At 53.0% G+C, this 26202-nt stretch overlaps 7 protein-coding genes and 2 pseudogenes across 7 annotated transcripts; 5 read left to right on the top strand and 4 right to left on the bottom strand.

Moving 5' to 3' along the window:
- Positions 1–333: 333 nt before the first annotated feature.
- Positions 334–1978, bottom strand: SAPIO_CDS4366 (uncharacterized protein; the record flags this gene model as incomplete). The annotated part of the gene is made up of 2 exons (XM_016786932.1): positions 334–1517; positions 1771–1978. 2 exons carry the CDS (start codon positions 1976–1978, stop codon positions 334–336), a joined length of 1392 nt encoding a protein of 463 aa, XP_016643534.1.
- Positions 1979–3971: 1993 nt separating this feature from the next.
- SAPIO_CDS4365 (Uncharacterized protein) lies at positions 3972–5229 on the bottom strand (the record flags this gene model as incomplete). Its single annotated transcript, XM_016786931.1, has 2 exons — positions 3972–4694; positions 4756–5229. The coding sequence occupies 2 exons, from the start codon at positions 5227–5229 to the stop codon at positions 3972–3974; spliced, it is 1197 nt and encodes a 398-aa protein (XP_016643533.1).
- A 405-nt stretch (positions 5230–5634) lies between these two features.
- SAPIO_CDS4364 lies at positions 5635–6840 on the bottom strand (annotated as a pseudogene; the record flags this gene model as incomplete).
- A 1073-nt stretch (positions 6841–7913) lies between these two features.
- SAPIO_CDS4363 (putative ATP-dependent permease) lies at positions 7914–11405 on the top strand (the record flags this gene model as incomplete). The annotated part of the gene is made up of 5 exons (XM_016786930.1): positions 7914–8071; positions 8168–8280; positions 8364–8654; positions 8732–10741; positions 10798–11405. The coding sequence occupies 5 exons, from the start codon at positions 7914–7916 to the stop codon at positions 11403–11405; spliced, it is 3180 nt and encodes a 1059-aa protein (XP_016643532.1).
- A 678-nt stretch (positions 11406–12083) lies between these two features.
- Positions 12084–13019, bottom strand: SAPIO_CDS4362 (annotated as a pseudogene; the record flags this gene model as incomplete).
- Positions 13020–13490: 471 nt separating this feature from the next.
- Positions 13491–16155, top strand: SAPIO_CDS4361 (uncharacterized protein; the record flags this gene model as incomplete). Its single annotated transcript, XM_016786929.1, has 8 exons — positions 13491–13588; positions 13674–13827; positions 13903–14288; positions 14344–14518; positions 14867–15027; positions 15089–15173; positions 15282–15315; positions 15389–16155. 8 exons carry the CDS (start codon positions 13491–13493, stop codon positions 16153–16155), a joined length of 1860 nt encoding a protein of 619 aa, XP_016643531.1.
- A 1355-nt stretch (positions 16156–17510) lies between these two features.
- SAPIO_CDS4360 (uncharacterized protein) lies at positions 17511–19450 on the top strand (the record flags this gene model as incomplete). The annotated part of the gene is made up of 4 exons (XM_016786928.1): positions 17511–17579; positions 17638–17694; positions 17766–18089; positions 18320–19450. 4 exons carry the CDS (start codon positions 17511–17513, stop codon positions 19448–19450), a joined length of 1581 nt encoding a protein of 526 aa, XP_016643530.1.
- Positions 19451–21906: 2456 nt separating this feature from the next.
- SAPIO_CDS4359 (AMP-binding enzyme) lies at positions 21907–23966 on the top strand (the record flags this gene model as incomplete). Its single annotated transcript, XM_016786927.1, has 3 exons — positions 21907–21913; positions 22015–22769; positions 22845–23966. 3 exons carry the CDS (start codon positions 21907–21909, stop codon positions 23964–23966), a joined length of 1884 nt encoding a protein of 627 aa, XP_016643529.1.
- A 659-nt stretch (positions 23967–24625) lies between these two features.
- SAPIO_CDS4358 (putative Acid phosphatase) lies at positions 24626–26143 on the top strand (the record flags this gene model as incomplete). Its single annotated transcript, XM_016786926.1, has 2 exons — positions 24626–24879; positions 25036–26143. 2 exons carry the CDS (start codon positions 24626–24628, stop codon positions 26141–26143), a joined length of 1362 nt encoding a protein of 453 aa, XP_016643528.1.
- Positions 26144–26202: the final 59 nt, after the last annotated feature.

The raw sequence follows: 26202 nt of genomic DNA, 5'->3' as shown, positions 1-26202 counted from the left end.
ACCTAGTAGTTTCTCAACATCAATGGAAGCAAGCTGAAAAAGGAGGTCAAGGTATTCCCAGTGTACAAGCAATTCATCTACAGTGCGCTTTGCTTGTCACGCCCCACCGTACGAACAAACAACAACTTCCGTAACGATCATACCGAAAACGAAAAAAAAAAAAAAACAGAAGTGCTCCCAAACGCCTCGCCATGTATCTCCCCAGCCAGTTCCCGTTCAAGATGTTTATTAGGCCCGCATTACCACCTGCTGTAGGAGAAGGTGCTGCAACATCCGAAAATATTCGTGGGTAATGCATGGTATCATTGATAGTCCACAAGAGAGCGCTTGCGTCTAAAGCACCATCCAGAACGCCGCAGCCATCGCTAAGATGGACGATGCTCCAAACACGCCAGGGGTCCACGCGGCATTCCGGAAGCCGCTTCGAGCGTTATAAGCGGGATCAACGAGCCGCGCTGGCGTGTCGGTCTGACCCTGGTTCGGAGCCTCCGTTGCCGATGGTATAGATCCGTTAGACGGGAAGGCCACAATGGCGCTCTTTGTCTCGTTGAAATCGGTTTGCGCGATTCCAATTTCGTTGTTGACGAGATCAAAGACGACGTAAGCCGAGCGCAGGAAAGTCCCTCCCAAGATGTATGGTTCCCCGCCGAAGTCCTGGATGCCGAAGAGGCAAGCCTCCTGCCCCTCGTACTTGCTGCCGCTGGGGAATAGGGGTGCCCTTCCGAGAGTAAGGTCCAAAACTAGCTCGTCCATCGGAACGGTGATCTTGGGTCCTCCGGGCCCGCCGAAACCAAACGTGAATTTGCCCGAGCTGTCACGCCGGTAGCAAGGAATAAGTGGTTGGCGCAAGACGGAGGAAAACTCGGCGCCGACTTCCTCCCAAATCTGCTTCACAAGATCGATCGGTAGAGAGGTGAGGGTGGTGCCGGAATCGAGGATGACCTCGATGGGGAAGCTCGCCGAGGTGAGAGTGTCGCTTCCCGATGGACTGTTCGCCTCGACCGAGGTCATGGATATCCGGAAGTGGTCGAAAACAGTGTCGAACGTATCCGGGATCGTAGTAGGGTTGACCTTGACCTTCATCATGTCGCCGACATACTTTTCGGTATCAACTCCGCCAAAGAGGATGCTTCCCATCGGAGAGCCTGTTCCTGTTAACTTATGCTCCTTGCGCGTGGCTCCTAAAGCACTGTCGAACAACTTACTTAGATCGTTGAGCCAGAGGCTGTAGGCTATAGTACTCGTGATGTTGCTATTCGCCAGCGCAACTGGTAAGTTGTCGTAGATAACGCTAGCCGTCTCGAAAGAAGCCTCGTTAATCGAATAGCCAACTCCAATCACACCATGACTTAGAGTCGTGTTAAGCCCCAGGCCCATTGTGAAATTGGCTAGCTCCGAGTCGCCTATTTCGAGGGTGTCGCGGAAGTAATCTCCCTGGACATAGGAATTGTCCAAATATGTGATTTTGAGCTTATCGGAAAGGAAAGTTGTGTGGGTTCGTGAAGATTTGGAGTCGTCTGAAAGGATAACCAAAAGTTTTAGCTTCTCGCTGCCATTGCCAGATGATGACCCTCCCTGACAGCTTCAGAAGAGAGAGGGGGGAGAGAGAGAAATGAGAGTCTCAAAAACTGGAAACGGAAAACTTACAACTACCTAACGGACACGGATCGAGGGAGAAGCTCGACGAGCAAATCGGAGCGTTTCTCGCAGGGATCCAGGTGTCGCTGCTTCCACTATCGAGCAGCAGCACGACCTCTTGCGGAGGCGTACCTATGGTACATGTTGAGAAATAACCACCGCGCTGCTTCTCGTTCGTTATCACCTCCTCGACTGTTTGGTCTTGTCTGCGCCGTAGAACGGGTGCTTCGGGATTCCGCTTTTCTTCGAATTGAAGCAGCAAGACGCCGGGAACAGGCTGGGAGCCTAGCGCGTTCACAGCCAGCGCGCCCGCCGCAAGAACGTAGCTCGATCTCCTCATCTTTTTTTCCCTTTTTTTGAAGGCGAATTCGCGAATGCCTGCCGCGAGAGGCTAGGCGCTATGATATCGGCGGTTATGTGTGGAAATGTCGCGGTTTGCTTCTTCACCACTTGTTGACGCGAGGGAGTCGAGGAAGCAGGGGCCGAAATCGAGGAAACGAGCGCAAATCGAGTGGGTTGTAAGGGAGATCGAGCGGAGGGCGAAAGCGCAGGCTGCAACGGAAGAAAGAGAGGATCCGGGAGAGTTCTCTTGTTGTCACCACACCATGCAAGCTGGAAAGAGAAAAATACCCCAAGAACCAACCGGTGGAGTTGCCAAGAGACGTTGGGTGTGACTCTCCCAAGGCTATCGTCAGAATTTGGCGAGCCAAGGAATTATGGGCTGTGGGCCAAGACCGTCAGATTAGGCGCTTGTCACATCCAACGAGGCCGCCAAGCAGTGAAGGAAGGCAAACAGAGAGCCGGAACTTCCGCAAGACTCGGCAGGAGCATATAGCGATCGGCCTTATTTCTCACGAGCCTACAACCAGTGCAGGACAGAGGGAACCGCCTCGTTAATTTGAGGGATGGAGGCACAATGGCATTGGCCTTGGCGCGGGACGTGAGACAAGGATCAATTGGCGAAAAGGTCGGCCTTATTGGGGGATGCGCGAGATCAGGCCGATCCCTAAAGCATTAAATGGGTAGAATCAATTTAGATGGGAGGATGAGGCACGGTTGGGAAGAGTGGGAAGCATTATGGACGGGACAGGGACAGAGAGATGGACAAGACATGGAGAGCAGCAGGAGATCCTTTGACTGGACTCGCGAAGCCTCCACACCCAATCCCCCACCTTCGGCGCCATTAGAAGAAGTGTTTGCTCTCTGGTTGAGCGTCAAAGCCCCGGACATCACTTAAAACAACCCAGGGCCGACTCCGACTCCGAGGGACAGAGCTGGTTCAATAAGGGGGCGCTTGCGTAAGTCCGTGATGCTTCGGTCTCAGCAGGTACGACCCAGTCCAACCGAGCCATCACCACCTATAAATCCACAACCTCTTGATTCAGCGTTGTCGTAAGCGCCTTTCTGAGACACAGCATGGAATGCTCCAAAAATAGGGCAATGGGGTACAGAAGCATCCAGCAATGTCCTGAGTACATGAACCTCTTGTGCATCCGGATCAGATCTGCTGGATAACTTCTGGAGATCGTGCATATCTCGGGCTGTCACTGCCATCTAACAGGTACAGTTACATACACTGGAATACCCCATGCGGCCTGGGGCGCAGGGGCGACGTTACATGACGGGACCCAAAAGAATCCATCTCCCACTTCGTATTTTAGATGAACGAAGTCGACGAATCAATAGATATTAATTGGCAGCTAGGCTATGCTACAGCTCAGCCTCTGACGAGTTGGGGCTGACACGGGGAAACTCCAGAGGGTGTCTGAAACATGACTGGGACCTTTCAGGCACAAAGTATAAGGCCACATGGGCGACTCGACTCATTCGGGGCGCATTTTTTAGGTGCCGCTAGCCGGAGCTTGCTTTACCACGGTTTTCGAGTTTGGAGGTGTTGGACCCGAACGCCCTTGCTCCATGTTTGGGCTTTGACAAAACCTTGTTGGCAGAGCATAAAGAGATGGCTACTTTCAGCGGCGATTGTCCAACTTTTAAAGATTCAGAATAGAAGAAAAGGAGGTAAAAAAAAAAAAAAAACTTGGTCTCGACTACCGCGGTTTGCCAGAACCAGGTAAAAGAATGTCCTTGATTCACCATGTCCATGGTTCTCGGTTTGGCAGCACAGTCGATCTCAACCACGGGATATTATATTCAAATCTTGAAACACTGCTAGAAAAGCCTTTGCCTGCCTTACTACCAACCGTGGCGCACTCTTTTCTTCTCACAGTATCACCCACCCGCCTTGCTCCGCAGTTGCCCAAGCGAAATAACAACACAGGGACACCAGCTCACAACCCGTAACCTTTCGATCCAACAAGAGCACGATGCCAAACTTATAAGAGGTGCTGCTCTACATACTCGCCGAGCTTTTGTAGGGCCTCGATGAGTACTTCGCTTGAACAGGCGTAACCGATGCGCACATATCCCTCAAAATCCTTGCCCTCACCGAAGCACTTTGACCCCGGCACGAGCATGACCTTGGTCTTTTCCAGGACATCGAGGCAGAACGCAACATCGTCAACTGGGGCGGGCACCGGCTTGTTCTTACGAAATTGGATGAATGCGGTACTGCTCGAGTTTGGCTTCACCCACGAGCACACGGTTGGATATCGCTTGACGAATGCCTCTAGGAGTTCCAGGTTCTGCCTCGCGAGCCCCGAGTTTCGCGCTATTAGGTTGGTGTAGACCTCGGGAGAGAGCGCGTATTGCGCTATCTGGTCATCGATCTGGGATACGCTGATCGTAGTGTAACTCCTGGCTTCCCGGAGCGCCTGCGCAATGGATTCATCGTTGGTGGCAACCCAGCCAATCCGGATACCGGGCAGCGCGTATGCCTTTGACATCGAGCCTGTGACAATCGTTTTTTGGTATCCAAGTGCTGTGGCAGGTGGTGGTATATCCGCTCCGTCGACCCCAAGGCCATGGAAGAGCGGCCGGTAAACCTCGTCGGAAAGGACCACGATGTCCCTCTCCTTACCAAAGTCTATGATCTCCTTGAGGGTTTGCGTAGGTATCGCGGCGCCTGACGGATTGTTTGGATTATTTATCACAATCATCTAGACTAGGTTAGACCTCACATCCACGTCCGAGTCTTCGGTTCGAGCCCGCGATGCCTACCTTGGTATTGGACTTGACCAGTTGCGCGAGCTCCGACACGTCGGGAATGAAACCGTTCTCCGGCTTCAACTTCCACAACGTCACCTCGGCCCCGAGACTCTCCGGCACACTATACAACTGCTGGAATGTCGGGTATGCGCAAATGACATGGTCGCCCTTTCCGACAAGCGTGTAAAACACCAGGAAGTTCGCGGCAATAGCGCCTTGAGTGATGATGACGTTTTCGGGGTCGTGCCCCTCGCCGACGTGAAGGCGGTTTATCAGGTCGCGCAGTTGCTCCGATCCCCGGACGGCACCGTATGACAGTGGGAGGGTGGTGTCTAGCAACGGCGAGGGGGTGGCAGAGCTAGAGAGGCCTTGAAGCTCGTCAAGGGTGATGGGAGCTGAGCAGGTCTCTGATATATTGAGGACGCCTGGTGTATATTCATATTTATCCAGCCACAGCTCAACTTCGAAAGGCTGAATCTGAACCATGATGGCGATAGAAACGATGCTGATGTAGTTTAACAGTGGTAAAGTGAATAATTTCGATTCAAACTATCAATTAATTCTATATATCTCCTCGATACTGTGGGAATGTACTCTTTAATAGTCAGGACTTTGAGTCTGAGTTTCACTGTGCAGTTGGGTTGGAGCTTCAATACATTTGATCAATGCTAGACCTGCAGGGCTGAAAAGGTGGGGAAGACCTAAAGGGCGCAGAGAAAGGCGCATACAAAGGCGCCTGGGATGGTGCAGAGAAAGGCATATGGAAGGGCGCATACAATGTGATGTGATCTAGGGAGGAGATAACAACTCGGCCTGTCACAGCCTATTTTGATATGGTGTTGTTATTGGCGTAGCTAACTTTCCCCCAAAAAGGCAGGTGTTTTAGACTCATCACAGTCGACCACTTCCAGCTCCAGCTTTCGCCCTTTGCTCTCTGATTGCCGTGCTGCTAATCTTAGCTTCCCAGTCTTCCGTTTTGCTCGGCTCATCGCTCGCGATGCCCTGGGCATCAAGGACATCGACTTCGTACACTTTCACTTCCTTCCATCCCATTTCCTTCCTTTTATCATTGACGGCCTGGCCACCGGATCTCGTCTCGCCCGAAACAATGAGCGCGTCCATGTCCTCCACCGTGATGGTCGGACCGAAGGGTTCTTGAATTTCAACACATTCAACAATCACCGAGCCGTTGCGATATGACCCCGTAAGCTCTGTTGGGATCTTGGAGGAAATCCGGGGCCCTACCTCGTTTTCGCAGTCGATGAAAGAGTGGAGGAAGTCCAGCACGCTGCGGGCTCTGACTTCCCATGACTGCACGTACTCTGCGTACTTCTTATTTTTCAAAAGCTCGTCTCCCGTTACACCAATGATAAAACGGCTTGGATGAGCGGAGCTTTGCGGAACTTTGAGAAGTATCGCAGCGGCTGATAGCAAGAGCTTGTGCCCGGGATGTAGATGATCGAATGTACCACCTAAACAGACAACGGAGTAACCATTCGTGGAGCCGGTGTTCGTCCTGGGAGATTCTGGTTCGGCCTCGGAACGGGTCGAAGAGGCACACTTAAGGCCGATGGTCCTATGTTGAGCGCCTCTTTCACCCACAACCTTGGTGTAGGCATCTAACAGGCTGCGCCCTTCTTGCGTCTTGAGATAGAAAACCGAATCCCATAGATTGCGTACACGTGCGAAAGTCGCGAGATCTCGAATAATGGTTCCATTGAACTCGCCGTTTCCGGATGCTCGCTTCCCAGACCCCTCGCCAGAGTGTACAAAAACGAGGCGGACATCTACAGAGTTTGGCCCTGCGTCTGCATCACTCGCTATCGATTGCTTTGCAGAAAGAAAAGCCACTAGAGAGTACAGACTGCTCAGGGTTGCCTGAATCTGAGACCAAGAAATGCGCTGCTCTCCCGCATGGTCTCCAGATGCCTGCTGCAAAAAGCTGCCTACGACTGCGATCACCAAAATGGAAGAGTGGTTGGGATTCTTCAGGTGGGATAGGACCGAGGCTAAGGGTTGCTGGTAATTCGCGGAAATAGACCGGCGGCTGGCGGTTCTCGGCGGGAGGGGTAGAAGGAGGAGACTTTGCCCAGCCATGGTGATAAAATCAACAATTCGAGTGTAAAAAAAGGTTCCAGGGCTGTCGTGGCGGTGGTCACCTATTCGGATTCAATGACGGAGTTGAACTTTGGGTTGTGATGGATCGTTAGTGGGGTGAGTGTCTATCGATGTTACCGCAGGAGCTGATGTTGACATTCACAGCAAATGCGCGTGGCAACGCACACTGCTCCTCGGATGCATTGAGGAAGCTTCAATGGCTCCTCGGGTGATTCTAGTTCTGCGCTTCGTAGCGTCGTAGAGGCTACGGAATAGGCCGGGTTAGGTCAGTTCAGAATGGGCTCTCCGCTACGCTGTTGCCAATATAACTCGGACCGGAAAGCCCATTTCACAATCAGCTCTGACCGAGACAGCATCGAATTGATGTCCGAAGTGCCATGCTCTACCGCTCTGGGCAAGTCGGATTGAGAGATGGCATTGAGAGGTGGCCGAACTGTGGGGGATAGAGGCTTTGTAGCTTCCCAGGGTCTTGATGCTCAGCGCTCAAGTCATGTCGTCATAGGTCTCAGAGCGGGAGGGAGTCACGGCTGATATCAACTGGTTGCATGTGCGATAGGCATCAAAATAAAACACCCCTGCCCATCCTGAGGCACTGAGGTACAAGGGTACAGATTGACGTATGTATTCTGTACAAGGAGATGTCGCAGTTGTTGTTCCTTCCCGTGCTCCGTGTTGATTTAACTTCGGGTTGTCTCTACTTTGCGCCCCGCTCCCTGGACCAGTCAATTCGCCAGGGTGCCTGACCCGGTGACGACGGCGTTCCCAACCACTAATTGTCTCCATCGACCTGCTGACCTGCTGCCAGCTGCTCGCTGACCATAGCAACCTCAACGAACCGAGGGAAGCTTCCGTGGTGATGCTCATCATAACAGCCCGCTCCAGCATCCTGCAGACGAAGTCGTAGCATTTCCACATCAACATCTCCCAGAAACCCGAACGCCCCAACGGTTTCCACCTTGTTTCTCCTCGCTTTCGGCGAACCGAATCCCGCCGGCCCCTTACAGAACTATCCTCCCCGACTCCTGAATGCTGTTATCGACTCCGCGACACTAATGGCTCCTCCCTACCCCAGGAGCTTCCTTCTGGGGGCTCTTGCTGTGCTCTCATCGCTCTCCGCGATGGCGAGCGCACAGAGCAACTATACCCAGGCCGATATGCTACGGGCTCACCTCACCCTTCTAGGTGATCGCCCTCCCGAATGTCCTCCATGGTTAGTTTAAGGGCGTCCTGTCCTGCGATTCGGAGCATCGTAAACAATCGCTCTTCCCGAGCGCGAATACTGATATCTTGTATTTACCTCATACAGCTTCAACTGTTTGCTACCCGCCCACACCTGCACCCAGTATGCCTCGTGTAACGAATTCAACGGCAAATGCGACTGTCCGGAAGGCTTTGGTGGAGATGACTGCCTTGAGCCTCGTATGTCCTTATTTAATCCTCTCCGCCACCGACTTCACCTGTTTCGGGCTTTGCGTAGCTAATCTAGGAATCTGCTCCTTTAGTCTGCGGCTCTCTTGCTCGGGGCAGGGACCGACCGATGCGATCTGGCGATAAGTGCGAGTGCGACGAAGGCTGGACCGGAATCAACTGCAACGTCTGCACCAGTAACCAAGCTTGCGATGCGCTGATGCCGACCGGGGATTCTGGTGTCTGCTATCAAAACGGAGAGGTTGTGAAACACAACTACCAGATTTGCGACGTTGTGAACAAGAAGATTACCAGCTTGCTCGGCGACAAGAAGCCTCAGGTCACCTTCACTTGCAAGAAAGAGGACGCTACCTGCCAGTTCCAATGTATGTTCCGAATACGTTTTTGCGTTTCCGGCTTCCTACTCTATTTCCCACCAACGACCTTGCTAACTATCAGGTAGTTTGGGTCGATGAGCGAGAATCCTTTTACTGCGACCTCGACAGTTGCCGGTCCTCTGCCGAGTACACCGAGAGCCAAAACAGTACCTCTTACAAGTGCGACAATGTCAAATGCAGCTGCATTCCGGATCGCATGCTTTGTGGCCAAGACGGCTCCGTAGATATTACAGACTTCTTGAAGGAATCCATCCGTGGCCCTGCCAAGTTCGAGTGCGAGCAGGAGCTAGGCAATCCAAACAACTGTCAATTCAGGGAGCCGCAGATGGATGACCTGATTTCTGCTCTCATCGGCGACTCGAGTATCCTCTTGACCTGTCGCTCTGGAGAGTGTCTCTATCACACCGAAGTCCCCGGCTACGAGCGACCCGTCAAGCGTATCAATACTCCCCTCATCGCCGGTGTCATCGCTCTCTGTTCTTTGTTCCTCGTTGCCGTCATCCTCTTGACTTGGTATCTCTCCCGGCGCCAGTTCAAGTACGGCCCGATCCATCTGGACGACTCCGATGACGAGAATGCTAAGCTCATGACCGACCACAAGCCGGCTTCTCTCTACTTTAAGGGTGTTTCGTACTCTCTCAACGGGAAGCAGATCCTAAGCGGGATCGGCGGCTTGGCTCGTCCGGGAGAGATTACGGCGATCATGGGCGCGTCTGGAGCTGGCAAGACAACCTTCCTCGATATCTTGGCTAGGAAGAACAAGCGCGGTCTAGTTTCTGGCGACTTCTACGTCAACGGTGAAAAGGTCAATGACTCCGATTACAAGAGCTTCATCGGCTTCGTTGACCAAGAAGATACCATGCTTCCTACCCTCACTGTTCACGAGACTATCCTGACCAGCGCTCTGCTGCGCCTGCCACGCAACATGAGCAGGGCCGCCAAAGAACAGAGGGTTGTCGAGGTCGAGAAACAGCTTGGTATCCACCACATCCGAGATTCTTTGATCGGCTCTGAGGAAGGCAAGGGTCGCGGCATTTCTGGAGGCGAGAAGCGACGAGTTGGAATTGCCTGCGAGCTTGTGACGAGTCCCTCCATCCTGTTCCTCGATGAGCCAACCAGCGGGCTTGATGCCTTCAACGCTTACAATGTTATCGAGTGTCTAGTAACATTGGCGAAGACCTATAAGAGAACTGTCATATTCACCATCCATCAGCCGCGGTCTAACATTGTCGCCCTGTTCGACAGACTCATCCTCCTCGCCCGTGGGGAGACGGTTTACTCTGGCCCTTTCCACCACTGCCAGGATTACTTCGACAGCATCGGCTATTCGTGCCCGCCTGGATTCAATATTGCTGACTATCTCGTTGATCTTACTATGCACGCTGGCGCGACAACGGAGATCGACGATGGGACGGTGATTCCTGACAGTGCTAGTGTTGGCCCCAGCAGCACACGCGCTATCAAGTCCGTTGCGAGCGCCTCCATCATGAGCGGTAATGATGATGGCAACAACCCCCCATCGACACCGTCGCGACCGAAGAGTAAGCGCCATGATTCTGTTCGCAAGCAACAGGAGCGAGAGCTATTTACCCGCCGAAGACAGACGATCGATACCGCGGCTTCCTCCGACGCTGGGGTGGAAGATGCGGGGTCATTTAGACTCCAAAAACAGGCACATCCGGAGCACGATGATCTTCATGACCTGCCCCCGGCGGCCCTTACGGGCACTGCTCTTGACGAAATCGTCCAAGCCTTTGCGGAATCTGCTATAGCCAACTCTACCAATGACGAAATCTCCCAGGCTGTCGAGGCAGCCCAGATTGCCAACGGCGCCAACTCGAATGGGTACTCCGTCGATGGGCCTAACATTGGCGTTGGGGCCATGGGCAAGGGATACATTCGTGTCGGCTATCTCACGCAGTTCGCTATTTTGTCTCAGAGGACCTGGAGAAATCTGTACCGCAACCCTATGCTGATGCTTACACATTATGCAATCGCGATCCTGCTAGCGGTGCTTTCCGGGTACCTGTTCTACGGCATCACCGACGACATTGCCGGTTTCCAGAACCGCTTGGGTCTCTTCTTTTTCCTCCTCGCCCTCTTCGGCTTCAGCACCCTGACCAGCCTTAAGTCTTTGCCAGCGAAAGACTCCTTTTTGTCCGAGAACGAGCCAACGGTTACTACGCTCCCATCACGTACTTTACCTCCAAGGTTCTCTTTGACATCATCCCGCTCCGCATCATTCCTCCTCTTCTTATGGGTGCTATTATCTACCCTATGACGGGTCTCGTGGCCGACTTTGAGCACTTCTACAAGTTTATTCTCATCCTCATTCTCTTCAATCTCGCGGCGGCAGCCATCTGCCTCTTCATCGGCATTGTCTGCAAAGACCACGGCGTTGCTAACCTTATTGGTTCCCTCGTTATGCTGTTCAGTCTGCTCTTCGCCGGTCTTCTTTTGAACCATAATGCCATCCCCAAGACCGCCGTGTGGCTCCAGACCCTGTCGATCTTCCACTACGCCTTCGAGTCTCTCATCGTCAATGAGGTTGTGCATCTTACTCTAATAGACAACAAGTACGGCATCAACATTACGGTGCCCGGTGCTGCTATCCTTAGTTCGTTTGGTTTCGACAATGGCGCTCTGTGGAGTGACATTTTCCGCCTTGGCGTATTTGGAGTTGTCTTTATCATTCTAGCATATGTCGCTATGCATGTTCTCCTCGTTGAGAGGCGGTAATATTCTACAGGACAAGTAGCGAAGGGAGAAAGGATTAGTTTCAGCGGAGGTGATGTCAAGTGAGCACGAGGACAGTCGTTTCGTTTATTACCTGCACCACTGTTATTACTGTCGTTATTCCTGCTGCTCACCCAGCGTCTACTTTTCTTAAATTTGTTTTGTTTTGCGCCGGGCGCCGTTACACGGCCGCCTAGGTCAGCCATCAACTGCTTGGCTTACAACATCATCCAATGTTGGTGGTTGCTCCGAGCTTCATAATGCCGGCGTTAGGGAGAAGGCGGAGTTTGGATTGTTTCCTAGGTTCAACAGGATCATGGCATCGCTGGGTTCAGGGCCCACTCTTCTGAGCGCACTTCCGATGTGGAGGAGAGTCGGTTCAGTCGCCGTTACCGTTTTTCTTTTTCCTTGAGTTTCTTTTTTCTTGATACAACACCAACCGCACAAGAGAGATTTATACATACATATATATTGTACAATCTAGCTAGTATCACATTTCTCCTTTTGTAATGGATGTCTCTACTTCCCGCCGTATCGTGACACACGCGCATCTCCTTCACACCCCGTCACTCTTGACCCAGTTGATGCTAGCACTCATCCATCATTCCCCACCGCCGAGCCGATGTATCCCTAGATAGTTCAGCGCCCCAAAGAGGCGTACAAAGGCAGATAGACACGCAATTACTCCATCTTTCCACCCGTGAGTTCCTCCGCCGTCTTCTTCTGGCGCCTCATATTCCTCGTATAGTCGGCGGTATAGTGCCCCAGACCGTTGGAAGGGGGAGAATCGCGAACAGCCTGGGCGACCACCTCGTAGATTCCCGACTGGGTACCCCATTCCTGCCACGCGCTGTTCTTGGACGGGTCCCTCCAGTAGTTCTCCGAGAAGAGATGGTCGACCTCGGTCTCGAGCTCCTTCTCATCAACGATGAAGTTGTTGGCATGGACATAGAGCTCCATCAAGGAATGGAGACGGGCCTCCCGCTTCTCTTCCTCGACTTGAAGCGTCCGCCTCCTGCTCGCCTCAGCCTTCTCGAAGCGCTCGGGGTCCGGAAGGACCTCCGTGTTGAGAGTCTCCTGAAGCACGGTCGAGCGGGTGAGGAACTCATCGGTGCGCTCGGGAGCAAGACCGGCGGCCATGTGGGCCTTGTGCTTATCGGCTTCCAAAGAGGCCTCTCGCTCGTCGCGCTTGAGCTTACGTCTCCAGAGGCCCTTGAGGCCGGCGCGAAGGTTCTTGCGGCGAGACTCGGCCATTATGCGCTTCCAGTGCTGGGGGTGGTCTTCGGCCAGAGTCGCAGGCGAGGGGGTTTTCTCGGAGCGAGGATAGGTCTCGGTAAGATAGGAAGGTTCGAGCTTTCGGGAGTCGCTAGGCTGAGGGAAGACCTTGCGGGGCACGGGGAGACTGCCTCGTACCCTGGTTGGCTTCGTCTCATCGGATAGGGGAGCTGTAGGGACGGGGATATAGGATGGGGACTCGGGCGGAAGGGCGCATCTTTGAGGGGTGTAAGAGATGGACCTGGACGAGGGGGTGGCGTAGAGAGGAATGGAGGAAGGTAGTGAGCGTGGGCTTGAGAGGGCAAGCCGGCCCAGTTGGAGGCGAGATGCGTTGAGAGACATTATGTATGGGGGAGGTCGAGGATCGAGCCTCCCGTAGCGAGATTATTGGGTTCGGGAGGCGGCAGAAGGCGATTCGAGCATGCGCGGTCGGAGTGTCGGGTAAACGACAGTCCAATGCTCGGAGTTGGCTGATCCTGGGTCCGGAGCAGACTTTTGTCGTGATGGGACGAGGGCAACGCGAAGATTTTCGAGCTGGGATAAAAATGCTGATGTTCAATTGGGCCATGGTGCCAGTGACAATTGGACTCTCAAGCCACAATAGCCACACTTAAATCCTCGACTTTTGACAATTGTACCAGCCACATAGCCCCACCAGAGCCGATAAGATATGGAAATTCCACCCAGCAAGAAAAAAAAAAAAAAAATAAGAAAATTGGGGTTCCCGCCTTCATCTTTTCTCCCATTCCATCCTATTCAGCTCCCTTCTCATCCACCATCCACAGCTGGCCAACCCAAACATTATAGGCCAAAATGGGTACCTTCAAGAAAGAAAAGAATCGGAGAACCCGTGAGGGTACCTCCACTGACGGGATGGGGAATGTGAAGGTGAAGGGCGAAAACTTCTATCGGTATGTTCCAGCATCCCAGAAAGCCGTCTCTTTGTTTCGTTGCAAGCTAATCGACTTTTTTTTTTTTTTTTTTTTTTTAATCTAGCTCTGCAAAGAAGGTCAAGACTTTGGGCATGTACAAAGAGGGTAAAGCCCAGAGAAATGCCAGGGGAGAAATAACAAAAGCTGCCATCTACCAGTCGAGGGACGTTCCACAAGCAAGGATCGAGCCTAACAGGAAGTGGTTCACAAACACTAGGGTACGTCATTGAGGCAGGCCTTCCCTTCCCTTATTCGTCTTATTCTTCGAGGTTTCCTCTAATATTGCTCTGCAGGTGATTTCGCAAGACAGTCTCACAGCATTTCGGGAAGCCATGGCCGAGAAGGCCAACGATCCGTACCAAGTCCTCCTTAAATCCAATAAGCTGCCTATGAGTTTATTGAAGGACGACAAGGGTATCAATGGACTTAAGCAGCACAAGGCGAAGATGACGGTCGAGAGCTCTCCATTCTCCGAAGTATTCGGTCCCAAGGCTCAACGGAAACGTGTGACCATTGGCGCCGGAACTTTAGAGGATCTCGCTGGCGAGGCTGAGAAGAACCTAGATACCTACCACGACAAGGTGGAGCAGGCGAAATATCTCAGGGGCGAAGGTGAGGGCGGCGATGTACCGCTCGCATTGGAACCTATTTTCAGCAAAGGAGGCTCGAAGAGGATATGGTATGTTTATTATTCCTTTAAGTCTTCGCCATATTCGTACTAATGCACCCCCCAGGAACGAACTCTACAAGGTCCTTGACTCGAGCGATGTTGTCCTGCACATCCTGGACGCTCGAGACCCTCTGGGAACGAGGTGTCGAAGCGTCGAAAAGTATCTCAAGGCTGAGGCACCCCATAAGCACTTGATTTTCGTCCTGAACAAGTGTGACTTGGTGCCAAGCTCTGTAGCTGTAAGTACTGTTTCTTTCATTGCCTTGCCTGGTTTCCTACCGTGCCCAGTTGTCTTGTCAGGATACTTTCTCGCACATTCAGTGCGCTTCAATGAGATTTCATCTGTTACACACTGGGCAGATTAAATGTCAATCTCGCTGCCCTTTGCCCTTGGGTTTTGGGGTCGGTGGACTCCGTTTTGGAGTTTGCCATGAGATACGACGTTGTTTCAAAATGAGTTGAGGCTGCCCCTGATTTTACATCTTGGGCTTCGTGGCAGTCTTTTTAGTACTGATTCATACATTTCATCAAAACTCTCTTTTTTTCCATCTCCATTTTTCGACACTCAAAGACTGACATATGACAAGGCTGCGTGGGTCCGGAAACTATCCAAGGAGCGTCCCTGTCTTGCATTCCATGCCTCCATCACAAACTCCTTTGGCAAGGGTTCGCTTATCAGCCTTCTCCGCCAATTCTCGACGCTACACGCCAAAGACCGAAAGGAGATTTCGGTCGGAATGATTGGCTAGTAAGTGCTCTCCTTCTATCGACGATTCTATTGCGAGCGAGTTGCTGACGCCCTATGGCAGCCCCAACGTCGGCAAGAGTTCCATCATCAACACTTTACGTAAGAAGAAGGTGTGCGCTGTTGCTCCAATTCCAGGAGAGACGAAGGTATTTCCAACCCCATTTTCCTCATGCTGTTTGTTTATCGTGGCGGTAGCGTGCCTCCGTGTGATGCTGAGTATCCATATCATGCCATATTAACTATGATGACTTTAGGTCTGGCAATACATCTCGCTCATGAAACGAATAAGTAAGTACCCTATTAGCCTAGTACTGGCGCCATCGCCAACTCCATACACGTTATTCCTAACGCGTGGCTATAGATTTGATCGACTGCCCAGGAATTGTTCCTCCAAATATGAATGATACCCCGGAGGACATTCTCCTACGTGGCGTTGTTCGAATCGAAAACGTCGAGCATCCATCGCATTATATTCCGGCACTTATGAGTAAGGTGAAGAAACATCACATGGAGAGGACGTACGACCTAAGAGGATGGGAAGATTACATGACTTTCCTCGAGCTGCTTGCGCGCAAAAATGGCAGGTTGTTGAAGGGAGGGGAGCCAGACGTGGAAGGAATAGCAAAGATGGTGGTACACGACTTCTTACGAGGAAAGATTCCGTGGTTTACACCGTGCCCGACCGCGTCAGACGCAGATACGGACGGTGTAGTTATAGAGGGCCGCGAAGGCAAACTTGGCGAGATGCCAAAGAAGCGGAAGCGCGATGACGCCCAGCAAGATACGCCGGCGCTGTCCCGAGACGAAGAGGAAGATGAGGAGGAAGATGAGGAATTTGGTGGGTTCGACAGCGACGATGAGTCCGTGGATGGTTCGGCGGAGAACCCTGGACTTCACGTGAACTCCGACGACGCGGGTGAAGAAGAAGAAAGCGATGACGAAGAGGCCGAGGACCGAATCTCCCTAGGCGCATCGAGCGATGAGGAGGATGAGGAAGATGAGAACGCGGAAACCGTCGGCGCCGTGGAGCAGGCGGACGAGAGCTCATCAGACTCCGGGGGCGCCCCTATAACAACCAATGAAGACAAGGGGGGTAGATCTAATAAGCGGAGGAGGACCAGAACATAGGGAGCAGCGCTGGGGGTGGGACGTATCAGGTATGACCTAATGTGATACATACTACATCTCGCCGCCATTTTGGTTTTCTCTCAATTGCTTGTGATATTGAATATGGTATGGTGTGGTTGATGGCTAGCTGACGGTGCAGTCGGCTCCGGTAACCTCAGTCCCCCATGCGAAAGCCGCCAAAGAAGACAGCTATCTTCTCCTTCTCTAGTTCATCGCCTGTGTCACACTCGCCCTCCTTAGATAATCACAAACGCGTTACTGCCGTCTCTAGCAGGTCCCGTAGCCAGCCCTGACTCGGGGCTCATCTCGGCTAATTCCTGTGGAGAAGGCACCGTCAGGATGTGCTGAAGACGGTAAAAAGCTTGATGAGGAGGGGTCAGCCAGAGACGTTCGATTTTTCGAAGAAGAACACGTGGGAATGCCCTCTTAGCGCGAGTCAACGACGACTAACGAGGACCGGATTGGTGAGGTGCCTTGCCAGAGGGGACGATGGTCAAGGCAACAGGACTCAAGCTTTTTGACAGCGTGGTTTGACGACTCCCGTGAGGCCGTTTAGATGGCCGAACAAGCTCCGGGGTTATGTCAGGAGGAATGGTATGGTTTGAAGCTTGAGAAGGTCCCCTCGAAACCCTTATATCAATGCGGTTCACCGGGGAGGGAAAGAAACTCTTGGGGATCCTTTCTATTCCTATTCCCATTTCAACTCTTCCCATTGCTTCCCTCCCCTTTCCATTGTACCTTCTCCTTCGTCTTGCCGGAGTCCTACTGCCCCTCACTCGCCGACAAGATTGTCTCGAAATTTCCCCTTCACTGTTTTCCTGAGCATCGCTCCAAACAAGGGCACAGAGCAGAGTTGCACTCCCCTTGCTTGTTTCTATACAGGATAGCCTTGTTCAATCCCTTTCGTCGCCCTACTTTCTCCCTGTCTCTCCTAAAGTTCGTACTATATAGAGAGGTCTTATTTAGACCCAGAACTCTCACGTATACCGACCAACACAATCCTATCCTATATATATCACCGTGCCCTGTTCTCGCGAAAAAGCCACTTCGACGCCTTAGGCGGGCTCTCCAGTACCACCACATCACCCTAGATATCCGATATTATCTTTGCACAAGAATCGTTGGCATATCCTTGCATTCCCAGAAAAGCTATATATATATACAAACTCCTAGAGGGAAAGAGGTTGCACAAAGGTCTGATTCACACGGTATCCTATAGAAGTCACTGCGGCTATACGCCGTCTCAGGCTACCTGCTTGCGTCTGTCCTTGCTACGCCGAACGTGGATTGTATCCTTTGCGAACGATCAACCCAACAGTGTATATTTGCGGAACTACTTTGTAGTAGCCCCATCCATGGATCCCACAGCGAGATTTGGAGACCACACTTCTATGGCTCGACGAGATGAACGTGCGCCTATGCATGTAAGCGAAGTGTGGTGTATAAGTCATGAGGCAGGTCGATCATGCTAACAAGTTGTAGGGAATCCCCTTTAACAATCACGGAAACAACAACCAGCCTCAGGCCATCTCTTATGGCGTAAGTATTCCAGCTACACGCGAGGTGGAGTTTTTCCATCGTGGAGCCAAGGGCTAACAATTTCACCCCAGAGTGATGGCATGGCCAGTTTTGGACAGGGAGGCTTTAACAACCAGTCTCTTCTGCCGCCTCAAGGGCCGCTAGGCTTTCCCGCACTTCAACAGGATGTTGGGTTCTCTCTGCAAGGAAATCTCGCTCCCAGGGTAGACCCTGGGTTTGGGTTTTGTTTGGTTGACCAATGGCTCATTCCGGATGGCACGGCCAATATGAACGATGTGTCGGTTGATCAAAATCTTCAGCGAAACCATGGATTTGGCCCTGTCTTGATGCCTCGAGCGGGAGATGTTCCAATGAATGGTCCACGGACTTTGTGGGAGTGCTGGTGCGAGACGCTAGTATGTACTTCCAAGCTGCGTTGGTGGGTTCCTGTGGCTAACATGTCTGAAGGAATGGCCCGGAACCGGAGCTGGAACGCACCGGGGGATGAGCTCATGGGAAAGATTGAACATGGTGAGCGACATTCCTTCTTGAAGGGAAAAAGTTCTACATCACCACACAACATCTCCATCGTGTGTCACGGTTTAGGCTTCTCTTACTTGGCCACTTCTAACCACCACATACGTAGGCACTGTGGAACCCTGATAGATTCGCTCGGGACTTCGAAAAGGCCGTGTTTCCTTCCCTTCGACCAGCAGCATCCGCAACCGGCAGCTTCGTGGAAGAGAACCCGGCCAAAGCCTTAGGTAAAAGAAAGGCTGATGAAATCCCCGCGGCGGCAGTTGTTCCACCGTCAAAAGTGCAGAAGCTGTCGCCGGAAAAGATGACCGCCACCGCAGTTGACGGAGGACGTACGTCTAGCGCGTGCAACGCTCCGATTCTTAGCACTTCAGAAGCGGCTGGTTCGGCGGCCTCTACGGCGGAAAGAGTCGCCAGTGCGCTAGAAGATAGCCCGGTCTCTGCTGACCAGAATATCGAGTGTGGGGAGGAAATCGTCGTTGCCGACCCTACGCGAGCGGAACAGGGGGATGGCGAGGCTCTTGATACCCCTCTGTGCAGGCTTCAGCTTCCTGTTGGAGAAGCCGAACCTCGAATTGATGATGCCAACCCCCCGGATCTAGGTGCAAGCCTTACCGGAGTGGACTTGGATTTTCGATCGGAGGCTGCCGGACAGGATTCTGTTGGCCTCGCCCTGGCACGCAAGCCAAGGGAAGAATTGCCCATTCTAGTCGCAGCTCACGACTCCAATGTCGAAGTCGAGGGGGGTGACGATCAGAGCGTAGAGGCGAGCCTTGAAGCCAGCAAAAGCCGGAACAGCGACGAAGTTGTAGGTCCTGACAACAGCGCGGTGGTCGCCTATCAGGTAGGAGCAGCAGAGTCCACTCCACCTGCACAGCCCCCAGCCCAGGTTCAGGCGCCCGCGCGGCAACATACAGAAGTAATCCAGAGAAAGACGTACAACTTCACTCGAGCTGCCATCCTAAGTTCGCACCCTCTGCTGATCGCCCGCCCTTCGAGCACGGAGCCCACGTCCCCAATGTCTCCCGAGCAGATGAAAGAGGCTCGAGAGCGCGACCGGGCGCTCCGAGGCGAATACATCAGGATAGAGCTGGAAATGGCGCGTAGGCTAGCGAGCAGTGGCAGCCAAGGTCCTTTTCATGTCGGCGACTACCTCGTGAATATAGATCCGACGAACGGACATCCTAGGCTTCAGGGACTTCGCCTCGAGGTTAGGGTGAAGCAGACACCTAGGGAATGAAGCTGGGCTTGTTCGAGGATGCGCTGGGATGGCAGGCGTTTTTCTCGCCCTCTTTTTACCCTCTTTCTCTTTTACATGTTGTGTTGTGTGGGTGGTTGGCATGCTGAATGGGATAGTTTGGTAGATTACACATGGCCTCCTCGAAGGGTGCACATGGAAACGGCGCAAACGGGGTGGGGTTTAAGGTGGATTTAAGCGTTCATGTTTACTATGGCATTAGAGAATCTAGAAGGCTAGAGAGTTGAATACGAAGTTATGTTTGTATACGATGAGCATTGTGCTGAGGTCTGTTGATGTGATGCCTCTTGGTGTTTCTTGGTAAGTTGCTTTGTGTCGGGGAAGGAGGTCCATTATACAGAAACTGGAGTGCAGAGGAGATGCATGCAGAGATACTTCATACTCCGTCCGGTGTTTTAACACCGTGCCGAGGCACTTTACTTCGTACGAAGTAAGCACGAGGTCTGACTTCCAATGCGTCCTCCACTCTCCACCCTCCACCCGCTGTCCTCCGTCCTCCGGACTTGTAAGCTACACTCGTTCTGGGTTAGCCGACTGGGCTTATTGGTTTGATGGAATCTGGGGTTGCCAAGTGCGGTGACATCGCAAGGGAGGTGCAGTTGGCGTCCCCGCAAGTGAGCGTGTGCGGGGCGGGACGGAGCTTGAGAGGGCGGTTTTCTTCCTGTCCTGTGTCGTGAGTGGTGATGCTAGTACAAGTGACATTGAACATGGGAAGTACAATTTGCATGAGCTGCTAAAAGGCGGGAAGGAACATTGAAGTGACAGCTTGATGGAGCGACACTGACTTGACTTCAGTGTTCCTCTGCATTACGTACGTAATCACTCGCCGGGTTGAGCAGCGAAGTGAACAATTGAAGGAAGTGCCTCGGAATTTTACACCACTGAGTTGCCGTCCCGTCCGACTTTCTGGTGATCAAGCTTTGGCTTAGGACCACGTGAATGTGTCTGTGTGCGGAGTCCAAAGTACGAAGCTACGAAGTCCTGAGCAACTTGGGGACAATTGTTTGAAACCGCTGTGTTCGTCGTGCCTTGTATTATTGCTTCAGTGTTTCAACGGCCTTGAATCTGATATTTCGTGGTGATGCTTATTATTGCAGAACTCGTGGAACATGACTGGTAAGTTTATTTTCCTAATTTACCTCGCATTCTTCATGGCCATTACCAACCTGTGCTGTTTCCATACTCCCTACTCCGCTCCGTAGTTTAAATTGCAATTTCCATCGCCATCGCCACCATCCGGAAGCGTCGGCGAATTTATTCTTCGATGGGGACCCCAAGGGAACAATCACGGCCCAGTTCAGTGGAGACGAAAACTCCTCTTTGGCTGATGACGATGATGGAAACTCTCCACGAAGTAAACTAGACGACAGGCTGGAGTGTATGTGTACTGTAGTGTCCGGTGAGGTACGAACTACAGAGCTGTCAACTCCTCGTTCGGGGCAAGATTAAAGGGACAATCAGCCACGCCCACGCCGTCGAGCCAGTCCAGCCAATCCACCCACGGAAGCTTTCCCCTCCCTCCTTTGCTGCTTCTGACAGGTGCGTCACCACCCACTTTTTGGCTCGAGCTTGACTGAGCCACAGAAAAGATGCCGAGGCATATCCACAAGCTCACGACGTCGCGTGTTTGCTTGTGGAGTGGGGCAGGAGCTGTGAGGGTGAGACCAGGACAAGGCAAGGAGGCGATTTGCTCCGAATGGTGTGCATTGGGTGTCTCTCGCAGCTCCCAGGTCCCTCCCTAGCTCATTGATTGTCGATCGAGCAAACCGTGTGCTGCTTGGTTGGTCGCTGGTGACTTGAACGAGGTCCCAAATCCCAAGCCCGATCTCCGACCGCCCCATCTTTGATTTCCCCCGACGCTCCGGCCGTTGCCCAAGCTAAGGAGTACGGAGTACATCATTTGGTGTTTGCGCTCGCGAGATTTACCAGACTCGGTGATTGTTCCTAGCAAATCGTCTATTTCCCCACGTCCCTGATGTAGTCTCCTGCCCACACCTTCTCTGTAACAATTCACCCTTTCCCTCCATTCGATTCCTCCCCTTTTTATTTTCGTTTTCCCCCGCAAACCTTCAACACCTTGTTGCAACCTTTATTCCTTGTCGAAAGCATCTTGGCTTGCTTCTATCACACTACACTTTCCACTCTCCACTTGCACCTGCCGCCACAGCGCAGTTGCTTCGGGAGTACAAGTGCAATTGTACAACGCTGATTAAGTAACTCGGTCTTCGTTTGGAAGGAAGAATCGAAGAGCAGCCATCGTCATTATCACCTACTTCGTATTGCTCTCGATATCTAGAGTCTGCAAATATTTCCGAATTCGTTCCCGTTTTTGTTTGTTTTTGGAGACGAGTCCATCACCTTATTTGATATCCTTGTCGACCCCTGTCGCTTCTCTGGCCTAAACTACCTCCAAGAAGCCTCGCAGCTGCCCACCCTCGATGCCGTGTAAGTTGGAATTTGCCAAAGCAAGCCCCATGACGCAATCTCCTCGGACCACCGTCAATCCATCCCCAACGCGACGACTTTGTATGCTAATAATCGTGCAGTACCTCTCTCCGTCGCAGCTCCAGCTGCCCTTGCGGGCCTGAGCTATGTAAATGCAAAAACCTCACTATGGTACGACTGGCTGCTGATAAAATCCATTGTTCCCACCGCCCTCTCGGGAGCAATCCGCGAAATGCGGGATCGCCTGAACAGCTTCTATGTCCTCGAGTCGAATGCAAAGAGCTCCTCCACCGCAAACATCACTTTTCTCAAGTTTGAGGGTAAGGAGTACACCTATGCCGAGGCCTACACCATCGTGCTGAGGTATGGCGCCTGGCTGCGCCAAAAGCACGGCGTCAAGCCCAAGGACATCGTGGCCATGGATTTTGAAAACTCCGACACTTTTGTCTTTCTATGGTTTGGTCTCTGGTCCATTGGCGCGAAACCCGCCTTTATGAACTACAATCTAAGCGGCGCCACCCTGGCCCACTGCGTGAAATCCTCGGATGCCTCGCTGCTGCTCGTCGATCCTAACGTCGCCGCCAAGGTCACCGATGAGGTGCGAAAAGAGTTGAGCAATGTTCGCATCGTCGAATTGACCCCCGATGCCGAGCGCGAGATTCTCACTACCGATCCTGAGAGGCGTCCGGATTCCGACAGGTCCGAGGATTTCGGGCATAATTTGGCTATTCTCATTTACACTTCGGGCACTACGGGTATGCCCAAGCCCGCTATTGTGTCCTGGACGAAGTGTATCTCGGGTGGTGGATTCGTCTCTCGATGGTTGGGTTGGAGACCGGGTGATGTTTTCTATACGGTACGTTGGAATTTGATCTTGGACTCTTCACCGCGGAGTCGGTTGAAAGACAACATACTTACCCACTCCTCGTAGGCAATGCCTCTGTATCATAGTTCTGCCGCGCTCTTGGGACTTCTCAACGCCCTTGAAGCCGGTAAGACTATCGCCCTTGGCAGGAAATTTTCTACCAGCCATTTCTGGGACGAAGTACGAGCCACAGACGCCTCTATAATTCAATACGTCGGCGAGATGTGCCGCTATCTGCTCAAGGCCCCTCCACAGAAAGATGAAAAGACGGGCGAGAATTTGGATAAGAAGCACAGGGTGCGAACGGCTTTCGGAAACGGTCTTCGACCTGACGTGTGGGCCGAGTTCAAGGACCGCTTCGGCATCGATGCCATTGGCGAGTTCTACGCTGCGACAGAAGGCCCAATGGCCACATTCAACTTTAGCAGGAATGACCTTACCAAGGGCGCAATAGGCCGAAACGGCTGGCTCTACGATTTGGTCATGTCCTTCCGCGTGGCCCTGGTCGAGGTCGACATGGATCAGGACGCTCCCTGGCGAGATCCCCAGACGGGACGGTGCAAGAGGGTCACCCCCGGTCAGCCCGGAGAGTTGCTGTTCAAGCTTCCCAAGGACACCCAGAAAAAGTTCCAGGGTTACTTCAAGAATTCCAAGGCGACGACTTCCAAGGTTCTACGGGATGTCTTCTCCAAGGGCGATGCCTGGTTCCGCACCGGCGACTTGGTCATCTGGGACAACGATGGCCGCATCTTCTTTGCCGATCGCATCGGCGACACTTTCAGGTGGAAGAGCGAGAACGTGTCGACGGCCGAAGTTAGCCAGATTTTGGGTTCGCACCCGGCCGTCCATGAGGCCAACGTCTACGGCGTTCAGTTGCCCCACCACGACGGACGCGCTGGCTGCGCCGCCGTGGTTCTTAATGGCGCACCCGACGAGGTTGTCCTGCGCAGCATCGGCGAGCACGTCACGAGAAACCTCCCGGGGTACGCGCGGCCGATATTCCTCCGCCTCATGCCCGAGATGGAAACGACGGGGACGCACAAACACCAGAAGCATATCCTCCGGACAGAGGGGGTGGATCCTTCGAAGGTGGATCTGAGTGCCGTGTTTTGGTTACGGGATCAGAGGTACGTCCCGTTCAAAGAGAAGGACTGGAAGATGATTTCCGAAGGTGCAGCCAAGCTGTGAGCGTCCAAGAAAGACGCGTCCGATGAAATCATGTCGGGGTTTTCGAGTCCTGTGAAGTTAGTGGCGGCCAGGCTCTGTTTTAACTATGATTCTCCGAAGACCCTCCTGTTGTTATCGTATTCATGAACATAGGATATTGAAATAATTGATGCCTGCGCATTGTCATCGTCTTATTGTTAGTTTGCATTATTATCGCCCAGGCATTTGACAATATCGAATACCAGAACGCCCACCCTTCGCAATCATTGACGTAATACGGTTGAACGCGTAATCCCAGCCACTTTGTCCCCTGCATCCCGGGATCTTGATGCTATCAACGAAGGCCGTCCAAGCCTCCGAGCCCCCGAGCCTCTCTCCGAGAGCTGCGTTGCAGAGCTTAGTCAGCTATCACAAGCAACCACAATAACCTAGCTTCGACTCTCACTTTCGTATACAAACGCGAGGAGCCGACGCAACAGCTCTTCTTTTTCCTCGTCGTCGGCATTCCAATATCCTTAGTCGAAAAGTTCGAGGCTTGTTCTTGAAAGAGAATTTCGTCATCGTGAGAAAGGAGGCACCCCTAAAAAGCGGAAAAAACTGCGGTGAAAAAGGTTCTTGCCACAAGCACAGCCCGCATCCCCACCACCTCCGCTGTCCTCCCCTCCCTCGCTTCAGAAACAATGGAGACAATGCTCCCCGAGCCGACCATCACTTTCACGATCCCGAGCTACCGAGACGCCACGGTGCTGTCGTGCCGTGTCTACCACCCGTCTTCGTTGTCTGGAGGCCCGACGGCGCGAGTGTGGGGGAGACACGCGGCGGTGTTTGCGCATCCGTATGCACCGCTGGGGGGATGTGCGGATGATCATGTCGTGGATGTTGTCGCGGGGACGATGTTGAGGAGGGGGTATTTGGTTGGGACGTTTAATTTTCGGTATGATTTCCCCTCTTTTTTTATTTTCATTCTACATGTGTGTATATACGTATACGTACTTGGGGGCCTTAGTCTACGAGGCTGTTCGATGCTTTGGAGAGTTTCGGAACGTTGCAGCGGGCTAATCTAGAATTCCTATTTGCCCCCCATTTGTAGTGGTGCTGGGGATTCGGGAGGCCGGACATCTTGGACGGCAAAAGCTGAGAGAGCAGACTACATTTCGGTGGCTGCCTTTATGGTCTACTACGTCCACTACCTGGACCCATTCAAGGGAGAGCACGAAGGTATTCCACCGCCGGCACAGAAAGAACCCCCCGTGTTCATCATGGGAGGTTATTCCTACGGTTCGATGATTACGATGCAGCTTCCGCCCCTCGTGGAAATGCTCCGGCCCTTCGTAGCCCCGGAACTCGGCACCGCAGCGGCGGAGATTCGGCTGCGGGCCGAGCATCTCGCAGAGCACCAGAATGCCATCCTGGCGAGCGTGAGGGAGGCGTGGGGCCACGGGTCGAGATTGAGGTCTCCTGGGTTGAGGGTGGGCGGTACGGAATCTGGGGAAGTGCGGGGTTCGATTGAGGGGAGGAGATCATTGATCCTCGAGGCGGAGGAGAGGATTAGGAAGAGTTTTGGCGATGTTGTGGCCAAGACGAAACGAGCAAGGAAGAGCGTGGATGGGGCCGTGAGGGGGAAGAAGGTAGATGGGGATGAGGGCGTCGTGGTGGAGGAGGAAGAGGAAGGGGAGCAGCGGAGGGGACACGCGTGTCTCGAGGAGGCTACGGACCTGGTGATGCCGAGGGTTGCGTATGTCCTCGTTTCGCCGCTCCAAGGGGTCATCTCTCACCTGGCGAGCATGTCAATCCTGCCCACCCATCTTCCTTCTCTTCCGAAATTGCGGAACCCCTTCGTACGGAAGAGGGAGGACGACAAGAACCCCGAGCCGGATAACAGCAAGAAACTCCCACATCCCGATTCCGACGCCAACTCCTCCACCCCAGATTCCCCCGCCGACACCGACCTCGCCGAGCTCAAACTCGTCCGAAACCCCACCCTCGCGGCCTTCGGCGACCGCGACGTCTTCGTCGCCGCGAACAAGCTGCGCGTCTGGGCGAAGCGGCTGCAGGAGGTTCCCGGCTCGAGGTTCCATGCCGTCGAGGTTTCGTCTGCGGGTCACTTTTGGGTCGAGGATAGGGTTTTGGGAAAGCTTGCGGGCTTGGTGGATGGGTTTACGGGGGGTCTTATTGAGGAGGGGGAGAGGAAGAGGTGATTTACATTGGTTTGCTGTAGGGAAGGGCATGGTAAGGATGCTAATGGACATGACATGGA

The sequence above is a fragment of the Scedosporium apiospermum genome (genome assembly GCF_000732125.1).
Source record: "Scedosporium apiospermum strain IHEM 14462 chromosome Unknown SEQ_SAPIO_0091, whole genome shotgun sequence".
Taxonomy (NCBI): Eukaryota; Fungi; Ascomycota; class Sordariomycetes; order Microascales; family Microascaceae; genus Scedosporium; species Scedosporium apiospermum.
Note: the sequence above shows the minus strand (reverse complement) of the source record. Positions and strands in the feature narration are given on the sequence as shown.